The sequence below is a fragment of the Glossina fuscipes genome, unplaced genomic scaffold (genome assembly GCF_014805625.2).
Source record: "Glossina fuscipes isolate IAEA_lab_2018 unplaced genomic scaffold, Yale_Gfus_2 3, whole genome shotgun sequence".
In the NCBI taxonomy this organism is placed as follows: Eukaryota; Metazoa; Arthropoda; class Insecta; order Diptera; family Glossinidae; genus Glossina; species Glossina fuscipes.
This window is the reverse complement of record NW_023998417.1, coordinates 8,760,085-8,782,545: the sequence shown is the minus strand read 5'-3', so window position 1 is coordinate 8,782,545 and position 22,461 is coordinate 8,760,085. Positions and strand designations below refer to the sequence as shown.

At 32.8% G+C, this 22,461-nt stretch overlaps 2 protein-coding genes across 5 annotated transcripts in view; one reads left to right on the top strand and one right to left on the bottom strand.

The window, feature by feature from the left end:
- Positions 1–126: 126 nt before the first annotated feature.
- LOC119634670 (uncharacterized protein DDB_G0271670) overlaps positions 127–22,461 on the bottom strand; it is a 70,566-nt gene continuing 48,231 nt past the window's right edge. For all 4 annotated transcript variants that reach the window (XM_038028959.1, XM_038028956.1, XM_038028957.1 and 1 more), the window contains exons 4-7: positions 10,837–10,940; positions 10,461–10,598; positions 1,474–1,614; positions 127–377 (exon numbers count right to left, since the gene is read on the bottom strand). In XM_038028959.1, coding sequence (XP_037884887.1) covers positions 264–377; positions 1,474–1,614; positions 10,461–10,598; positions 10,837–10,940 — 497 coding nt within the window. In that variant the 3' untranslated portion in view covers positions 127–263. The remainder of the gene's footprint in view (positions 378–1,473; positions 1,615–10,460; positions 10,599–10,836; positions 10,941–22,461) is intronic.
- LOC119634669 (neprilysin-1-like) lies at positions 18,145–20,637 on the top strand. Its single transcript, XM_038028955.1, has one exon. The coding sequence runs from the start codon at positions 18,180–18,182 to the stop codon at positions 20,115–20,117; it is 1,938 nt and encodes a 645-aa protein (XP_037884883.1). The 5' UTR covers positions 18,145–18,179; the 3' UTR covers positions 20,118–20,637.

Below are 22,461 nucleotides of genomic sequence, written 5' to 3'. Positions count from 1 at the left end.
AATAATAATTTTTAATTAACGATTTATTGAAAATTCTTCCCTAAGACTATTAAAGTTATTCTTCTTCTTTTAAATTTTTAATAAATAAACTGCCTTTGCGTTGCAGTATTTCGTTTCATCTTCTTATGTTTTTTTTTTTTTTTTTTTATTCTCTTTTTGTCATAAATAAACTATTGGAATATTGTTCAACTATTATTAAAATTAATGAAAAATAGAAAACGTTTATAATAATTTAACAGATTATTAAATTCATCATCAGCTGGTCATAGCTCAATATTTGTAGTAAATATTGTTTCTATAGTATTACCAGTTGCATTACTGCCAGCATAACCATTGCAATCTGTGGTTGACATCCATTCAAAGTCTTTGATAGTTGCCTAAAATCAAAATCAATTAACAATAAACAGTTAACTCTTAAGGTGATTGTGTAAATAATAATTCAACTCTCAAAGAGATATCACATAAGCAATTAACAGATGAAAGTTACCCTTTTCATATTTTTCATATAACTCGGTTGTTTTTCAAAATGACATGACTTGAAATCGTTATGTATTTATTCAACTTGAATAATTAACTGATTTAGTAAATAATTTTACTCTCAAAGTGATTTTTCGCATAAGCAATTAACGGACGAAATTGATGTATTCAGCAAATCTCTTTTAGATGGGCCGGCAATGAATGATTGGGTTTGTCTTAAAGCTTAAGACGCTTAGGTTGGGCGGAATTTTGTCCGCGAATGTTGTCTATTTGCCATATTGGTATATTGAATGCAGGAAAATGCACGCAATAAAATGCCATTTATATAAAATATCTGCATATTGTCTCGGTGCACCTTCTGTTTTTTAAGACATCACCTTGTATATTCTGCTCGTTTATAGCTTCCGGCGATCTTGTCAAATGTCAAATATCTTGTCGTCCAATTTACTGCATCTTCTTGTCCCGCGAAAAGGAAGTTCGTTTTGCGATTGATTTGAACCGATCTGATGTATGATCGCGGTCTTGTCAATTGCCTATCGGCACATGAGAGCGGAGAGCTTTTTGCATCCTATGTATCCCAGGTCCTATGTACATTTTTTACTTTTTTTTTTTTTTTTTATATATATTATGTTAGTGATCAATGAGTGTGTTTGCCATATATGTGAGAGGGCGATGGTTAGAAAGAAGTTGGGGGAGAGAGAGAGAGTGTGCCCATGACCCATTCTGTATTCTTGGTAAGAATAATTGTTGTTGAGTGAAGCAAAAAAGGATTCTCATCGCTATGGCAACCCAAGACCTTCAGAATACGTGTAAAGCGAGAAATATCTTAATGACGCAAACAAGAATAAGTTTGTCACATAGCCATAAGTATACTCATTACATACCATTTTGTTCAATCTACAAATCGAATGATATCAAATATCCTGTTGACTGTGGGACATCGTTTCCTCATTTGTTTCTATTCTTTTAATAGTTCATTTAACTTAATTTACTTACCTTATGCATTGAATAGACGGCTACAACAACTAAAACATGCATTATATTGTGTGAATTAAGATAGAAATCCACTAGACCGGGAAACCATTTTTCAGGGATACGCATAGCACCAATAGCACCACCTACCAAAGACACAGCGTCCTAAAGATAAAAGACAAAATGATAGATTATTAGATATTAATGCTGACTGTTAATGGAGAAATGCAGAGTATTTGCGGGCGAGACTTATTACCTAGTTTGGCTATAATATTGCGAAAGAAGAATTTGGATTGATTTTGCATTTGGCAACGATAATAGAAACGGATAATGTGCAATAGAAAATATTGAAATTTCATATTCATTTCAATTTCATATTCTCTTATCAATTCGAAAATGATTTTATTGTTATGCTTTTGCTCAACTTTTTTTATACGCTTTACAATTTATGCCACAAGGATATCTTAAGTTTGTGCGGACGTGAGATAGATCTACTTTTGATTACATCAATCGATTCAGAATCGCCATACTGACCGATTCAAGTTCGCTTGCTTGTCTTTTCGTCTGTTCCCCGATGTTTATCCACGCGTTTTTGGTTTCAACTATTTTCGCACTTCCTCCCCCACCTTAGGCTAGGCCTATGTGGATGATTAAATTAATACTCTGCCCTCTGTAGTGAGTGTATAGGAACAACAACAACAACATTTTTCAACTTTTAAAATTTTATTCTAGCTTTAGTTTTCGCCACTACTCTTACAAGCTTGATCTATAGATTTTAGTACACTTTCACTTTTTGCTAATCTTTGCGAGAAAACCTAAAAACTCAAAAGAGAAAATAAAGAAAAAGTGAATTATATATAATCTCTGTGTCGGATGTTGAAAACAGAAGAAAAAATTTATTTTACGCAATAGAAGCATAGCTTATGAAAAATTTGTTTCGCTTTAGTTGAGCTATCCTATGAAATTATCCTTTATTCAAAGCTATCTATCATTTGCTTACACACATATGTATATATATATATATATATATATATATATAATAAATACGTAAGCCACATATTATTCGTGTGCACTTAACGACATTATTGTGTGCATGAACCTACTTTCAGGTACTCATTCATATTCTTATCTACAATAGCTGTTATAAATAAAACGTATACGTACTCCCACAGACTTTTTTTTTGCGTATGTTTTCTTTTTAAATAATAAATATATGCAAAAAATATAAAAAGTCTTATGATTTGTACACTGAAACGGGGTTATATCCTATGTAAACGAATTGTTAAGATTTCATTAATATTACTTGTTTACACTTTTGTACGCAATAATCTTTATGCGAAACTTTAAAAATGAAAGAAAAAACTTTTGTCGCATAAAATAATTTTTTATAATTTCTATTTGCATTGGCAGTCCGGATGTTCCGGATAATATCCATCTTCACAATCATCACCATCATCATCATCATCATCATCATCATCATCATCATCATCATCACCATTATCCATGTCAATCCATGCTTTAGTCTGTCGGGAATGTTTTATGCGCTTTAATAAATCTACCACTAATTAAACTAATTCCTTAAGCACTTCCTGCGAAGAGAGCAAAAAGAGAAACCAGGAAAAAGAATTTTGGGATAATTAGTGCAGTGCATTTCTTAGATATCCTTCAATATTGATTGTTATAATTCAGGGAAACAACTTGGAATTTACAAACCATCATTATTGTCTTACACTAGAGCTTATATTACTGGAAAGGGGTTTGTTATTTACTTAGATTGGCTTTTTGGAAGACTGAATTTGGACAGGCATTTAGAATGTTAGAATTACTCTTAAACTCTTGCTGAGAAATGAAAAAAATGGCGTTCAGCTTTGATCGAATCTTACATATCCCCCCCGACGGAGCGAGTGATCGTAGTTGTTCTCAGTATATGTTTTACTCTGGACCTGTCCTTTGACTGATTTTCAATGAAAGCTTGCTTACCTCAAATGTTTTCAAAAAATTTGAAGGCGTTAGCTTCACTCTTGTTTACTGCAAACGGTAAACGGACATATAGACATATCGATGAATAAGCTTACGTCAATTTAGAGTTGGACTTTATCGGGGGTGGTTTCTAGATGCTGCATGCAAACATTTTGATAGAATCAATATCTCACCAAAATATTTAAAAAGGTATCCCTTTCCACTCATTTAAAATGCAGTTGGTAGGAAAGCGTCTTTCGCAACATAGTTCATATGTGAACAATAATTTCAAATTTTGCTTGTCGAAAGTATTAAATTTTGCCGATCTATGAATGTATAGAATCATATAGTGGAAGATTCTTTACGAGATCTTCAATCTGTTTTACCTCATCTTTGCTTGCTATGAATTCGTATAAATACTTAAAAAAGAAATATTTTTAGCGATAAATAACATTATACAGTTGGTTGATTAATTTGTTCTACGGTATTAACTTGGATCAGATTCAGATGCCTTCATGTATTTTAAGTTAGGCCCTATGCCCATCACAGAAGGTATATAAGATTTACACACATTTCTAATGAAGAGAAATTTTCATTGGAAATACCGTTAGATGTCTATATTCTTTTGACTAGATCTGCCAACTACCTATATGACGTTCACTGTCTGGTGTGTCGGATGTCACGATTAAAGTCTCAAAACATTATTTAAAACCACAGTTATTGTCGGTATGTTAAGTTTGAAAAATGGGAAAGTCGGTGCAGAGAGAGAGCCGTAACACATTTCCTTCCTTCCTTTCGGAATTGTGAAACTTTAAATCTGCCTTATATCTCTTCTTAATGAAATTTTACAGCCAATCAAGAGACCGTTTAATAGGTTATGGAAAAGCTATAAAAACAAAAGGAGAAGACAAAGATTTTTGTTGGTACAAATTGCTATAGAGGAAAATGCTTTGAATGTAATGGGACTTTGCAGTGGACATAAAAAATTCAGACAATGTTGAGTATAAACGCTTTATTGCTTTGCCCTGAAGACAAAAATATAAAATTCTTCATAAGAAAAAAAAAAAAAAAGTTGCTTTGCCTGAAAGCTCTTTAAGCACGAGGTTATTACATTTTCGTTTATGGCTGTGCAAGGTGTTGGGAAAAGCAAGTCACAAGCGGTTTTCATGGTGCGTACTTTTATTTATTTATTTATTGAGGCATCGGGGCTTAGTATTCAAGATCCGTTGATGGAGAAGTGAACTGACAAACTTGGATTATTATTTGATTAGCCTCAACATATTCAAATTTACTCAAGTCACTCTTAATGTATTACATAAAGGCGATGAGTGCGTGGCGGTGGAATGTAAAATAAAAAGTATTTGAAATGTTTGTCTACTTAAATGCATTGCATGAGATTTAAAGCATACCAGGATTTTTTGTTTTTTTGCAAATACCTTTCCATGCAAATGCATTGCAATTATGTTTTCAGGTTTGACAGTCCAAATTGATATAACCGCTTAACAGCACATAATTGATTTGACAAATGATTTTCGCTTTTGTAATTGCATTAAAAATACATTCGAATGAAATGTAAAAATCGCTTATATCTGATTTTTCAATGCATTACGTGCTAAAAGGTTAGCTGTCAGCTAAATATATTTGCGTGGTTGTGAGCCTTTTTTTTCTTTTTTTTTTTCTATAAATCATTTAAAAATAATTCGTTTTATAAAGTTAGGTTTATCTAAATTGAAATAAAAAGAAGAAGAGTAATATGACTATTAATCTGCTGTCCCTTTACCTTTTTTTTTTTGATTTTATAAGGTTTACTGCACCCATTCACACGTATGGCACACAATTATGGTGAACAGTGAACAGTGAATGAAATATTGAAATACTATAAAAATCTTAATCTCAGCTTAGACTTGTCGTCGAATTATTAACGCCTTGTGCATGTTTTCCAGTAAAATTATTCATGATGACCTTGCGATTCCGTAAACTAAAGATCGTATTTAATGCTTTCCTTTACATTGCGTAGGCAGGTTGACGAATCACGTCAATTCATCCACGCATTCTTTAATTTTTAAAACACCGAACGACATAGAAAGATTGGAAAGGCTTTGCATATTGGTCTAATCTTAAAAATTTTTATTACTTTTGATTCTTCGGTTACCCGTGAAACCTCTCAATTTGCGTACCTATTTTCTAATTTAAATCTCACACCTGCATTGTTAACTTGGTGTTGCTCCTATTGGCGCGACGATTTGGTCTATTATTTATCCCACATTTTTATAACATTTACTTATTTTGCCTTTATTGGATAGATTGTGGACTTTCTGTTCTTGAGATGCCCCTGTACATAAGTATGAAACAAAAATTTTGACTCAAGACAGTGGCTCTTTTGAACAATTTTGGTACATATTCGTAAGAGGCGAAGCGCTGCTCAGCAAACAATTGGTTATCAAGCGAGATCGAGTACGTGGAGCAAGTCGCATGGGCTAGCACTCATTAGTAGAGTGCGTGAGAGCTACGTGTTGCCTATAGACAGATAGACGGATGCGACGTGGGTTTTACGTGGGTATCTGCCTTGACGGCTTAACCCCACGGTGGCCCAAGCCACGCGGGTTATTTAAGCGTAGCCCACGCCCCTTGGCGAGTTAGGCAATCCCTATAAATTGGGGCCCTAAACAGCATCAGAGTCCAGATTGTTTATTGTGTATGACTCTGGTCAGTTTTGAGGCCTATCCGCACCACGACTTGTTCCACTTTGGCTTGGAATGAGTGAAAACCACAACCACCGTAAATACTCCCCGAAGGGCCGTACCCATGGATGCCACATAAAAAATGTGACTGTGATTATTCGGTTCGTCTAGCTAGCGTTTGATATTAACCGTTTCATCAGACTTTAATAACTGCCAACCGGCTACACTCTTTTTATTCCATCGCACACAGGAAAACGTCTTCCCGCCACAAAACAATTCCTTCTCGCAGTCGACGACGAAGGACGATACGCCTAAATTTGTCCATATATTTTTCCGTTCGGAACGGATCGACTTTTCATCGCCAGTTACGATACGATGCAATAAAAGCTTATTTTTGTCTCGATCGGGCAGAGAAAAAAATTCTGTCCCCTAATGCATATTATTTGACATAAAACTCGTAATGTTCGTCTATTACCAGACTTAACCTTGCTTTACAGGTGGAATGTTCATTGTACTTTTCTAACCGTCCGATACTTTTTCTAACAATTTCCGTAAACTTATAAACTTTAAATGTTGCTTAATGTTTAAAATCATCCATTTGGGGTTAAAAATAAATTTCTTGCTTGCTATGTGCGATATCAACTTATTTTCTCTAGATATGTAGTTTTTAAATGCTTTTTAACACAAAAAGTTGTTGACAGTTTGATAGATAGATAGATAGATAGATACACATTGGTTGAACTTTCTTAGAGCAACATCCTTCAATAAAATGAAAAAAAGATTTCGCCGAGAATGTTGTATAGCCTTAAGCTAATGAAAGGACACCAAGATTCAATTAATTTCTTTTCCGCTTACTTTCCCTTTTAGTAAAGTAACAAAATTTTCTATATATAGAAAATTGTTTTCTAAGCATTTAAAGTTACTTGAGTTAAGCTAAATTGTGGGCGGTTCCTTTTTAGAGCATTAGTGCAAAAGTTTTATGCTGAGTTTATCAACATTTTTCCCTACCTCCTCGGCGGCTCATCAATGTATTAAATTTAATAGCAGGCAGACAGGCAGAGAAGGTGTTGTCGTTGTTTACTTTGGTAATAATTCTTGGAATTGCTACTTAGGAGGATGTTGGGAAAAAAAATTCTGTGACATTTAAACTAACAAGTTTTCTTATTTCGCTTATAATAAAAATCCACAGAAATGACCATAAAAGAGCATAAAATTTTGAGATTTTATTATCCGATCATCTGTGTTTTCCTATTGAAGTTCTCGAAATCACGGAAAACGGAAAACGGAAAAAATTATAGAAAATTAAATTTCTATGCAAATGTGTTGGAGTAAATGGTAGGCGTGAAAATGTATGCAAAACTGATAATGGGAAAAGAAATTCGAAATTTAAAAATTATTTTGTTGATTATATTGTAGCTCTCTAATACGAGATATTAAAGTTTTGATGATCAACAAAGTCATTTATGAACTCCGTTAACGGAGCTCTGCATGATGACATAACAAAGGCTTGTTAGTTAGTTACGATAAAGGTGTGATTATATTTGGAAGCTTACTTCATCTAAATTTAAGAAATGTAAGATATTTTCGAGGACATCTTATGAATCGATATGAAAATATTTTCCGAACAAGCTAAACAAATGCAAATTCGGTTTTTCGGAACTATTTTTGCCATAATTTTAAAATTTGATATGAAAGCATAAACGGACTATCGAATAATGATCAGATTTGAGACTCTATGGTGGTCAAAGTAGAAAATTCCACCGATATTTACCTACACCACCTGAATCTATATATATATATATATATATATATATGCGGAGTCTTAAAAACAAAAAACTCTGCACGTTTTATACATCCACGATGATAATGTTAATATTTAAAATCAGACTCCTCGTGATTATACCTGTATATATAATATATACGACAACATCCGTTGGTGTTTAGTAATGCAATCTGTTATAGATGATTCGCTGTTGTTGTTCAAGTAAACTGTAATCGATTATAAAAAATTATGGCTTTTTACTTTGAATTAATTCTACCCTAGAAGTTTAGCGCAGTCGAAATCAGCAACTTGAGGAAATGCAGTTAGGGAAACGTTCTCTAACTTTTTTTACGCTTTGTTTATATCCAACACGACTTGTTATGCAAGGTTGCATTAAGTTTGTGTGTGGATATGTACAACACGCAGTAGGACTTGAGATAGGCCTACTTATTAATATACTGTTCTAAACTTGGTCATTCATCTATGCCTCTGTTCCGTATCATGTGCCCAAACCCACGGGTCGTAATTTTTAAGATATTTTGATGAAATTAGGGAAACCGATTTATTTTGGTCCAAGCATGAACGGTTCGACTTGTTCCGATTTTCGACGACTTATGTGCATAACTGCACTAAGCGAAGTGTCAACGCTAATTTAATGATGGTCTGTGGCCCACTTTCGGGTTTTCATTTGTATTCACCTAACTTTAATTTTATTCAAGCACTACTTTATGACTTCGCGGTACAATCTAAGTTTTGATAAATTTCCGACTTTTTTTTGCTGTTTTCTTAAATGCCACTCGTGTTGGTTTTGCGGTTAGCGATAACCAAATTGTTAAAGTTCATATAGTTGTAGTTTTTGGAAGGCCCTGGACGACGAGTCTTCTCTATGAAAGGGAAAATTTTTTTATTTATCATTCCCGCCATTGTCAGAATAATATGAAATATGGTAAAATTCTTCAGAAAGTTCGGTAGAGCGCGTTGCATCTATCTACTGCCCTTTGGCTTTTGACTTCACGAATTCAGAATTATTGATCTGAAATTATACCGGTATACCGAGCACTAATTTATACGGAAAAGACTCAATGTTTTCTTTTCGACATTCTACTCGAATACTTTGCAAAATTTTCGGTGCATATTTGTGTATTTTGCATTTGTACACTCAAGGACATAATTCATGGCATTCATAATTATATTTAAAAATTTAATTTTTTCTATTTAATTACCTTCAACAATGCGAACTCTATTTCCTTACTATCTGCAATTTAAATTTCTCAGTTAAATCAATAAAATCAGCACGAATTGCTCTTGACGTGTCATTCTATCGCATGTTTATTCTTGTTGACATAAGTATTTGAATATTTTGATAAAACGAAAGAACCAACAATATTGATATTATTACACACTACGCCCCTTTTTTACTGCAAGCTATAATAAGCTGGTGCGGATGAATGTAACATCCATAAGCGTTTACTTCTTCTTATTTACTTACGCTTGCATGTCTATCTTTAGGCTTGTCTGGCTAGTGCCTTCTCATGCATATTTCTGTTCAATCTGCAGATATCAGTTTCTTTTTGCGAACATTTTCCTCATTTTAAGCAATCGGATATAAGGAAAAAATTTGCAATTTTTACAAATTTGCTGACTAATAATACTTTGCTATTCTAACTTGATCTCAGAAGTTTAGATGGAATAGACCAAGTCAAGGTATCCCTTTCCCTATGACCGTTTCTACGAAAAGTAAGCCCTTATATGGTAAAAGGTCTATTGTTAAATATTTTATGGTGAGAGACGGTCTTCAATGACAATTTACCATAAAAATTAGTTGCATCAAATTTGGACAACATTGTTCTAATTATTAGATCTCACTGTATGTAAAGATTCACGGGGATCACGGAAAGTTAGTCTTCATATATGTAGATACCTCGTAATATGTTATATACATAATAAGCTGTAATAGGAGGAGAATAAGTTACAAAATAAATACAATAATCGTAATTAGGAGAAATTGTAATAACAAAGCTCATATCATAAGTGTACATAAGTTCTTATAATAAATTCATATCATAAGTTACAATTAAAAAAAAAAAAAAAAAAAAAAAAAAAAAACATAATAATAATCATAAATAAAGTTATGATAAAAATAACATAAAAGATTTTATAATAATATAAAAGAAATAAATAAGTTATAATAATAAATTATTTTTATATTTATTAATATTTATTATACGATTACATTAAGAACTTAGTAACTTATTGCATGGCTTGATATAGTTTAGATCATATTAAGATTCTTGACAGGAAAACTAAACGTGAATTCGGTTCACACCTTAGGCGTTCCCCTTGTATAAATGCATCCAAGAAAATCAAGTTTCTACATAGAGATAAGATATAAGTTTTCTTATTACGCCATGAGAATAAATGAAGAATTGTACGAATGGTCGGTCGCCTTTGCTAAAACTCTTTTTTATATATATATATTCATATTTATTTGAATTTATGTTCGTTAACGTTTAGTAGAGTTGAAAGAGAGCCAAATGATAGAAATTTAAAACAAATAACACAAAAACAAAGTATCCTGATAATAACAAATTATTAAAAAAATCACTTACCTGTAGGTAAACATGAGGCAATGCGACATCGTTGCCACCCACTACGCCTAATGTGCGCAAAAATGTTAAAATCGATCGCATGGTAAAGGGCAAAGCAAAACATAAACGACGCTGCCACGGCGAACTGGCAGTTAGGGCCTAAATAAAAACAAAAAAAAAAACACACACACACACACAACACAGGAAAAAAAACAATGAATTACTTTTTTATATAAGATATTTAAAATTCAAAAAAAAAAAAAAAAAGAAAAATTATTTGAAATATTACAAAGAAATAAATTTGAAAATAGTACTCATACGCTTGGTCGTACTATTTATTATTGCTAAAGTTATATACATTTATGCATATATTACTCTTCAAACTTTATATAGTTACCTTATAAAGGCCCCAAAGTGACATAAGGCAATATGATGCTATTATTAACCATTTCCATTTGTACGTAAAACAAAATGTCGTGGCGGTCACTAATGGCAAAGCACCTTTAATAATAAATTTGAAATAAATAAATGGAAACAAAATGATTACATTTTGAGTTGAGTTGAAAGACAATGGAAAGAAAGGAGTTTTAAATCTTTTGTAATGAAAAAAAAAAGAAAAGAAAACAACAAAAACAATAACAACAACAATAACCAAAATTTACTTTCATACAGAGTTCATGGAATGCGTTATAGATTATATTGCATTATGAATTATAAGTCGGCACATACGCGTTCACACATTTAACCACCCACTTCTGCTCTAATTATTTGCTATGAACTTTTAATGCATTTTATAGTAATTACGTAGAAAACGATATTAAATCGACTTTTGAGCAAAAAAAATGTCAAAAAGCACTCTGCACTACTACTTCATATATTTCTTTCATTTTTTTTTTTTTTTTGTGATGGAGTCAACTTTTATTTTTCCTTATAAATGCAATAGTGGAATAACATTAAGTAGTACTGTATGCCATAATTATAACATTAAAGTCGGTGTCGCCAGTGAAAGTTGATTTACTTTGAAAACATTTCCAATTAAAGTTTTAATTTTTATATTTTTTGCGAAAAATTACAGGAAAATGCAATACAGGTGCATATGAATTAATTAGCAAGTAAAAAAATTATATTCATCTGCAATCGAATTTTTTATACTCGTCACTGTTATTCTAGGAAAAAAAAAAAAAAAAAAAACGGAAAAAAATTTATTTTCCATACTCGATATAATATTGCGTGGGCAAGGAAAATTTTTTCTATTTTTTTTGATGTTGATATCGTGTGTCCACAATAGCTTTCTTTATCTACTGTGCAAGCCCCATTTTGCTTGGTGCCCATATCGATGGGATTGTGAAGAAAAAATTAATCTCCTTTCACTTTATTATATCTTACTTTCCAAGTCCTTATACTGGATACACAATTAATTACACTCCTAAGAGAATTTGACTCCGCTACGTTATGGGGTCCATTTTTTTTTACAATTAACACATTTTTATACACATTTTTAATATATCATCACATGAGGAATATAGAGAATAGTTTTCGCGACATTCTCGCATCGTTTAACTTACGAGTAACTAGCAAAAAACTGGCCGATTACTGCATTTTTGCGATCAGAAGAATGTATACAAAAGACTCTACGTGGACGGACAGACAGACATGCTTAAATTACTTCAGAATTTAATGCTTGCCAAGAATACATGCACTTTATTAGGTCTCAGAAAGCTTTCTTCTCGGTGTCGCAAGCATTTCGGCAAAATGAATATACCTCCCGTCCTTCGCTGATGAGTATAAAAATTGAATTAAAACAAAAAAAATCAGTGGGAGATAGAAAAGCTATATATGCTTTCGAAGTCAGTGTAATGGGAGTTTTGTTAATTGTATAAAGGCCAAGTGATGCTGTATTTATATTTATATTTATTTATACATATGGTTAGCAGTTATTCAGGTCAAGGTTGTTGAGGAAAAGTTGTCACTGTAATAGGGAGAGACAGAAAATGAGTTTGTTTTTTTTTAATTTAATGCAATTAATTTATCATTTTCCTAGTAACTGGCATTGACCTCATGAATTTCGCATTGTACTGGGAGCGTGAATAAGTTTCTGCTGATTTTTTTTTAAAAAACTTTAATGCATATTATGAACAAAAAATGACAAGACAGGTTTAGTTCAAACTATTGCTTATTCTCCTGTGCGCATTTCACGAAGAAACAATAATCTTCTTCTTTTGAGATTATCTATTTAAAGGAACCCATTTTTTGGTGATTGTCTTAAAAAGAAAAGCCCTGTTCGAATAGACGATAAGTCAGCGATTGAAACCTGCTGATAGGAAAGCTAGCACACATTGCAGGTTAGTGCTGCTAACATTACCTAAACTAGTTTTGCTATACATTGGACTAGATTTCGAAGATTCGCGATATCTTGTTGCCACATTGCGTCGTTTTTTGTCTTTTTAAAAGTTCTAGAAATTGCAGCTGCAGTCATTGTCGTATGTGGTTTTAAATCGAACTGATTGATAGTACAGTGGCACCTAATTGCGGTATATGTAAGGCTTCACGTTCTTCTTTAAGATCCTGGTTGCAAGGAACGGCGCAAGCAGCTTTTATTACCGGTCGCCAAAGACCAATGTGATGATTTATTTCTAAATTTTTTTTCCATTACCATGCTTTTAAAGCATCCTTTGAACCAATAAATTCAACCGTTCTTTTACTCTTCTAACTATTAAAAATTAAATGATTGTTTGTAAACCCCAAACCATAATGGTGGCGTAAAGTCGGTCCATTGTGGTTAGCACAACAAAATTACCCACAACTTTTCTTCTCTTAGGGGTTAGCCTAGTGGTTAAGACATATGGCATTCAACCGAAGGATCCAGATTCGATTCTTGGAACCGTTAATGCAGCATTTAAATTTTCTTCATAAAATGATAAAAGCTACATATCTCTCGATATCTAAAGATTATCTTGGGACGATCTAGGAAAATTTCTAAGGGTTATGTCACACATGACGTATGAACCGCACTAGTACTTGCTTTCCTTTCAATACATGGAAAACGTAGAGCAAATTACTTCACGTCTTATTTGCATTTCATATGCATGCATATCTACAGGTCCACGTCTTGACTATTAATCTTAAACATGTATAAAAATAATTTCAAGCTTCGCTTTATTGTGCGATTTAAATTGGTATTGAAGCATAGATCTAATTTTCGAGGAACAAAGAAGTCCCCAAGTTTTTATAAAGGAATTTCAAGATATGATATTATGTGTAGGTTCAGAATTAAATTGACTACGCAGATCGAATTTCTGATAATAGAAATCCTATTTGATTAGTTAGAAAGAGTCTGTTGCTCTCAACAGGAGAGGGGATAACTTTTAAAAAGCAAATTGTAACTGAAATTGTTAATGGAAAATAATTTGTCAATTTTTTATTTCGACTCAAACAGGAGCAGTACACTTATGCGTCCACACATAGACATGTATGATGCACTGAATAAAAAATATTTGAAAGAATTTTTCAGTCAATCCTTCGCAATGATTACCATAAAAAAACAGTTATGAAAGTGATTTTTATATAGAGATAAGTTTCTCTCCTATAATAACGACGAACAAACTTTTTTCATATCCTGTCACATCTTAAAGTTGTTTCATTTTTAAAATGAATATAATTTTTGGTTTTAAAAATATAAACCACTGCTGTATGTGCGCATAAGAAAAAAGAAAAAAAAAAAAAATAATAAAATTGTCGGTTCTGTATGTTGATAAGCAACACCCACCGAACGATACAAATTTGAACCTTTGAAAGAAAATCCATTTACGAATTCACCGTGAATAATGTACATTAAGCAGTTACATCAATAACTTTACATAATCCTGCAACAAATTTATGTAAAAGGTTCAATTTTCAGCTCACTTATCTTCGTCATAGAAGGCATTTATCTTATTTTGTAATATTTACGGAAAATATTACTTCAAAAGCATGTAAATGCTTTTAAAATTTATTACCGATAGCAAAATAATTGGATACGAGAAGAAGAAGATGAGATTATTGTATCCCTACACTATATGCGGCAACGGCATATAAAACGCTTACGGGCGTATGCAACATCCAAAACAACTTAATGCAACATTTTTTTTTTTTTTTTGGTTAACAATGAATTTAGAAACTTTTGTTGAATGTCTGTTGTCTCTCGAAACAATGCTTATGTGAGAGCCACAAGTGATAACTTTCGAGACGTATTAATGATATTTGATGCATTCACACATTCACATGCTCAAGAAAGATTCATTATAAAATGTATTAGATCGAACCACGCCATTGCTCATATGGAGCCCTATTTTGAAATACTCGTTACGACGCTAAATGAAACTGAAAAATTTAAATGCAATGCGACCATACGAAAGGCTTCTTAGAGAAAATATCTCTTTATATCGAATTCTTAGACTAGCTCCGGATGACATAGTGCAGGCTATTTATTAGTCGTCCTTGTCCGACTATAACATTTTAATTGGTTATTGCTTTACCTTAAAAGCATCATTAGTGTTAAGAGAAATAATGTTTCAAGAATGTATTTTGTGTTGTGTACAATTTTTATGCCCATGACACCGAAGGAGATGAACGGCCACATTCATCTTGTAAAAATGCTTGCAACATACACAAAAAGCCTGTAGAAGCGCTATAAAGCATAAAGTTTCTTGTTCAAACAATCTGAATAAATTTAGTCGTCTGTCCGTCTAACGGTTCATGTAAAACATACTCCGGGCTGTAAGAATTAAGGCAACGAGTTAAAGCTGAGTAAAAACATTGAGAATAATTGTTAGATGTCATGGTGACCGCCGGCCCATAAGGAGCCATGAACCAAATTAGTCTAGGATCACAGATGCGACAAAACATAAACTGAGAACATCTCGTCTTTTTTTGAAAAGCAAAAAGAGTTGTGTTTTGGTTCGTTACTCATAAACTACAACCGATAAAAAGATTAAAAATATTGTATTGCTGATCCTTGCAGCAAGTGTATGAAAATAGGGAAATTCAGACCCGAGCTGCTACTATTACAGAGCATTTGTATTTTTCTGTCTGGATTTTTAAAGATAAAGGTTTGGTAGGTGTAGAAAATTCGGCCACAGTTGAGTACAATTTTCTTGCGTATTATGTTTTAAAAGTAGTTTCTTTTAGAGAAGAAAAAGATACGCATAATGGTAAGAGATTTATGCAATTCAGAAAAAGATAAGAGCCCATCGTTACTGAAATAATTCAAAATTGCAAAATTACAATGTGTTTGTGTTTCAAGCTTTGACATAATAGTCGAAACTATTGTTATCAATGCACGCACCCTTCTAAATATCCGTTACTTTGAGTTTGTTTTCTTTTCTGAAGCCTTTAGGATTTGCAGATCGTTTCTGTGCGCTGCCAAACCCAATTTTTCTTAAGATTAACTTACAGTTAATTACATTCTATCCGCCTGAGTGGCCGAGTAGGCAAGAGTCTCGACTAGCAATTCAATGGTCGTCGGTTCAAATCTCAAAGCCGAAAGCCTTAGATGCTAGTGCTTTTTTAAGACTTTAGTCTTAGAATTTATTCTCTGGCTAAATTTATAATCATAATCATAATAATCATCATCGTCAACATAATTACATTCTCTCTAACCCCAATTAAAACGAACGTAATGTGAAGGGTTAGAGAAAGCATATTAGGAGATAAGTGCGGTATAAATCCATTCCTAATGTCATCTATGCTAGTATGAGTAGTATATATGTGTATGTTAATAGAATAACTCCGAATAATTTCCAAGAAAAGGAAAAATCTCAATAAAATTTATTTGTAAGTAACGAAACAAAAAAAAAAAAAAAAATGTTAATGTTACAAAGAACAATAACTACTCAAACCAAATACAAAAGACATTGTAAAATCAACGAAGCAAAAATAATATAAAAAAATTCAAAGTAAAATGGGAAATAAAATATTAAATTAAGTAGCGAAGTCGGTATCGCATATAAAGCATGGTGATCAATAATTTCCGGGACTGTGTTAAGGAGAAAAAATAATAATTTTTTTGTAGAAAAAGTGACATTTTTCCATCAACATAACCTCTCGTAGAATCAATCTAACGCTTGTAGAACACTTTTCTGAAAACATTATTTAATCGAATTATGTTTTTTTTTTTCCTGAAGCAACTCGTTTAAGACTTGCCAACAGGTAATAGTCGCCGGCGGTGAATTCCTGCGAATATGAGGAGTGAAGCATAAATTCGAATTTCAGTTCGTGCAATTTTTTTAATGTAGTAAGTAGACCAGTTTGAGAAGAAGTCTTTTCATGCACAAATTTTTAATGAAAAATAATTGGAAGCGTGCCTTTTTTTGTTAATGTATCCTTTTGGGAGATATCAGGTATCACCTGCAACTTTACGTTTTAATTAACGAGAAAAATTGTTCGAATTTTTTTGTATAACAATCTTTTCTGGTCGCTAAGCATTATTGATGGCCGGACGACATAGTTTCACATTAATTCACCGATAAAATGTTGGGTGTGGTAGAGAAGAGTTGGCTTTATAGCTTCCAAGAAAATGCTGTCCATTTTTTTTCTTTCCACGAAATTCAAATATTTCTATTATTTTGAATATAATCAAGGCACGCGTCACTAGAGCCGTTGCTAGTCGTAAACAAATAATTGAAATATCATGCGATTTTTTTTTTTTTTTGGCCGTTATTTGAGTTTGGAGTGAGTTTGTAAAAATCACTAATTTCCGGGATATATGTTACGCTTATTTTTTTTTACACATATTAACTGAAAGAGCAAAAAGGACGCTCTGGCGTATCTTGCACACCCACGATGAATAAAATTTTTGTAAATTGTACAATGCCTTGTTTTCGCTACGTACATCACATGTTTGCTTTTTAGGTGCATTTATGTTCGAAGAATTTAACAGACTTCCTACGGCATTGTTTTCGTACATAGAGTGCTACTTTTGTATCGAGGCTGTTTATGTTGGCGTTTGCGTCGTCAACAAATTGAAAGCATCTTCATTGAGGGAAAGATAATGACTTATGAGAATGATATCCATCCATTGCTTTCCACGAATGTGACTTTACATCATGAAATTTTATAAACTGCCAGCCATAAAAAAAATAAGAGAAAATTTTCCATTCGAATGAATCTCCAAGTATATAAGATTTTGATATAGAGATATTTGCATATCATTTTAAGTATTTTTCTTAACAAAAAAAAATTTCTTTTAAATTTAATTATAGGTAAGTAAGTGAGAGTTAAAATTCCTTTTATGCATTATGAAATTTTAGAGAGAGTTAATAACTAATCTAATCTGAGTTAAAAGTTAATATATTCTCTACAATTAGCGGGGATCTCCTATTAAATGAAAAATAGAACAAAAAATGTTCAAGTATATTGAATTTAGTTGAAATGAACTCAACTCGATCTAGAATCAAATAAAAAAAAAAAAGAAAAGAAAAGAAAAAAAGAGAAAGTTTTTAATTCTACCCACACAACGATAACCCTTAACGACCTTTACCGAATTCTCAAAATCGTGTATAAAATGCGATCGTTAATGAAATTTTTATAGTTCTAGAGTTAGTCGATAATAAGCAGCGCATGCGATTGGAACGTATAAATATGAAATCACTTAAATTATTACTAAATATTCAATTGGCTTTAGTGATTGCTTACGGAATTGAAAATCAAGCGAATGTCTTGCCGTTGCCGAATAATTTCCATACCGTTGCAGCCAAACGCATAATGCTTTTATCTAAATCAGCTGAAATGCAAAATTACATGAAACCGGAAGTGGACGCGTGCAATGATTTTTATAATTACGCTTGCGGTAATTGGGCGAAAATAAATCCCGCAAATAATGGCGCAAAAACTGGTTTATTTATTACATTAACGAATGCTTATGATCGCCGAATAGCGCGTTTATTAAACGAGACTAACGATGCAAGAGATAATGAATTTCATCCCAAGGTCAAACATTTTTATGAATCATGTTTGCAAATCGATCAAAGGAAAATTAATTATCAACAAAAATTATTAAATATTATGGAGGAATTTGGTGGCATGCCCGCTATGAAAGGCAAAGATTGGAGCGAGGATAAATTTGATTGGCTTACAACGATAGGGCGTATACTTAAAAAGTATGGAACTTCAATTATCATTGGTGTTCAAATAATTGCCGATCTTACGAACAATGAAATTAATCGCCTTTATATAGGTCAAATTGATAGTTTGACAGCAGCAAAATCCTCTGAATATTCTGAACAATTAAAATTATCTTGGGAATTGGATATAGCCGCCGTCTTGGGTTTAAGGCGAGACCAAGCAGCAAAACTAGCCCATGAAATGATAGAATTCGCTCAGAAATTGGCATTGGGTGTAGCAGATCCGATTGAAGGTTTCGACATCGAAGATAAAACACGTTTACGATTACTCGATGACATGACAGAAAATTATGGTCCAACCATAAATTTAACACATTTTGTAAAAACATGGCTCGGTTATGAATACAAATTGCCCGTCTACGAGTATGTGGAGAATTATTTTCGTAATTTAAGAATATTGATAACAGAAACTCCTCCGCGTGTAATTGCCAATTATATTATGTGGGAAATGATACAAGATTTCCGTTTAGATTTGCAAGGCGATACGGAGAGACAACGCTTAAAATGTGTCGATGCTACAAAACAATATTTCGTTAAATATTTAGATCATGTAATCTATGGACAGATATCAAAAGATGATCCTACCATAACACAAGAGATCAATATGTTATGGCAACAGTTAAAGTTAGCGTTTGAAGACATATGGAAATCATCGGATAATAAATGGATGAAGGAATCAACGAGAGATAAAGCTTTAGAGAAACTTTCAGCCATGTCTTTCGAAGTAAACAGTTACGACGATATCGATTTTGTTAAAGAGTTTGCTTCGCTCATCATTAGTCCGACGGATTATTTCGAAAATGTGATAAATATAATGAAACATCGAGGAGAAAATTACCGTTTAATGTTATTCGAACCGCCACATTTAGAGGAATATGAACTGAGAAGTTCTACACCGGTTTACACATCAGAATACAATAAAGTCTTGCTGCCCGTTGCCTTTCTGCAACCGCGTTTCTTATGGGATAAGATTTATCCGGCAGCACTTAAATATGCTACCCTAGGTAGCATTATAGCGCATGAAATGGCGCATGGATTCGATGACACAATGAGCAAATATGATGCTAAAGGTAATCTAAACAATTGGTGGGATCGTAATACAAGTGAAGTGTTTGCATTACGTAAGGAATGTCTACGTCAGCAATATGGCAGGCAAGAATATGCGGGCAAACTTTTGCCTAAAACTCAATATCAAGGTGAAAATATAGCTGACAACGTTGGTATACGAATAGCTTATGTGGCCTACGAAAATTGGTTATTTAAAAATCCGAAAACATTTGAATATTTACCGCACATGTCTCACGTTAATCCGTATCAATTGTTTTTCATTAGTGCTGCACAAGTTTGGTGCACAGATTTGAATCGTATTTGGCAGAATATTGTAGTCAATACTGATGTCCATCCGCCCGAAGAGATACGCGTACGTGCTTCGTTTGCTAATTTTGATGCATTTGCACGAGCCTTTAAGTGTGAACTTGGCTCTGCAATGCATCCGCATCGTAAATGCGTCATTTATTGACACTAAGGAAGTATTATTATGATGGCGATATACCTTGACACTAATAACCGTGTAGTTTAGGTGAAGTTAACATATGTGTTTGTATATTATGAGTGTGTGTGTGTGTGTATGTGCGTATATTTATTTTTTGAATTTTTAAAAAGTATTCTCTCGTCTTCTCTTTATGCTGATAATGAGCCTCTATTGCCGATAGTTGTTAATAAATAATAAAAAAATGAAAATGAAAATCATAAACCATTTAAAGGAAATGTTAGTGAAAGAGGAAATACGAAACTTGAACTTGACTCAGCATTACGTTATGCTTCAATCTTGATCTTGATTACAATACAATATTTTTGCACTTTAGAGTCTTTCGAGTAAAATTGCATTATAGATCAAATTAACTGAATTTTTCCACTAAGAAACTTTTAATTAATATGCAAAGAGCACTCTTAGGCTACAAGTATAAAGGGTAAATAATAGAATAGAATAGAAAGAGAAAGGAATTAAAGAGAGGCAAAAGAAATGGAAGGGAAGGAAAGAAAGGCAGGGAAAGGCAAAGGTATTAAAGAGAGGCAAAAGAAACGGAAAGGAAAGGCCGAAAAGCAAGGAAAGGGAAAGGTATTAAAGAGAGAGAAAAGGAAACGGAAGGGAAAGGCCGAAAAGCAAGAAAAGGGAAAGGGATTAAAGAGAGGCAAAAGAAACGGAAGGAAAAGAAAGAAAGGCAACGAAAGAGAAAGGCAAAGGGATTAAAGAGAGGCAAAAGAAACGGAAGGGAAAGGCCGAAAAGCAAGGAAAGGCAAAGGGATTAAAGAGTGGCAAAAGAAACGGAAGGGAAGGAAAGAAAGGCAAGGAAAGGGAAAGGCAAAGGTATTAAAGAGAGGCAAAAAGAACGGAAAATGAAATATTTCTCGCCGTGAGTAACTTTGCGTTAGCACTATATGTGTCAACGAACTGACCAGAAGATCAATTGGATTCTCTGCTTCCATATCGGTGGCATTCGTTCTCTCGGATTCTTAAAAGTTAATTTAAACTCATTTACTCTGAAGATGTTTTTGGGCCGCATATGCCCAATTTTTAAAGTTCATCTCTTACTGTGAGGTATATGCTAAGTGGGAAGTTTTTACACCATATTTAAATGCCTTACATCCGACTTAACCTCAAATAATCAAGTAAAGGGTTCATCATAAACCTCACTTTTGCTACTTTCTAAACACAAAAAACGGCAAACATACAAAGTAAATAAATGCATAAAAAAGCCTATGGAAAAATTCCAAGCTAAACGTTTTAGCTGCAATCAAGTTTTTCATGTTTTCATAACCTAATCATTTATTTGCTTAGTAATTGTTAGGAAAACAGAAAAGTAAGTAGTAAATAAGGTTATTTTCATTCCTCACTGCCATCTTTATAATAATTAATTATTTGTAAAATAATTAATTTTATCTTAAAGTTATTTCTCAAAAGAGTATTGAAATGACACCGAATGCCAACTAATTGTCAAAAAAAGGACAAACAAGAAAAAGAAAACGTAGAGAAAAACATATCTAGCAGCAGTCGTGTAGTCATATGGAACTGTTATTATGCCTGGAAGGGTGATATTTTGACATTTATCGAGTCACAATGTCTGTCAGTCTTGTTAGTTAGCACATTGTTTCGAATGTATAACAGCTTCCTCAACAACAACAACAACAACGACAACAACTGCTATAGCTGCAGTTACTTACCCTTAAGTGAATGGGTAGGTGGTAAAGAATTCAAGTGTCAACGACGTCGACTGCAACTGTTTGTGAATTGTACACTAAGAGAACAAGTGAATAGAAATAAGCCAGAGACAATGTAATGAAATGAACAGCAGGACGTAGTTTGCAAGAAAATTTTCATTTTCCAAAAATCAAATTGAATAATTTATTAAAACGAAAACAAAAAAAAAAGAAGAAATTTTTCATGTATATATAAAGTGTCGTTGTGTTCAACATTGCGACATTTACAAATTTTAAATTATTTTTTTTCATAAATTTAAACGAAAATTTTGTTTTTATTTTAAATTTCGAACATTTTTCTGATCTCTTGTGCAATGTGTTCGCTTTTATAAAATAATGTCTTCTTCTTCTAAATCTTTATATATAAACATCGAGTTATAATAGTTAAGCAGCTTTATAGACATGCAGGAAATGGAAGTACGTGGCAAAAACAATGTTGGAAAATTTTTATTGTTTTCTAAAATATTTTCCCCAAAGACTATTACAACCGACTTGCGGCAGATTACGTACAGTCAAGTATCTTATTATTGATTGCATTAATTATTACTTTGATTATTTATTTGTAACGCGTTGTGTAAGAAAGAAACATCATAAGAAGGTACGTT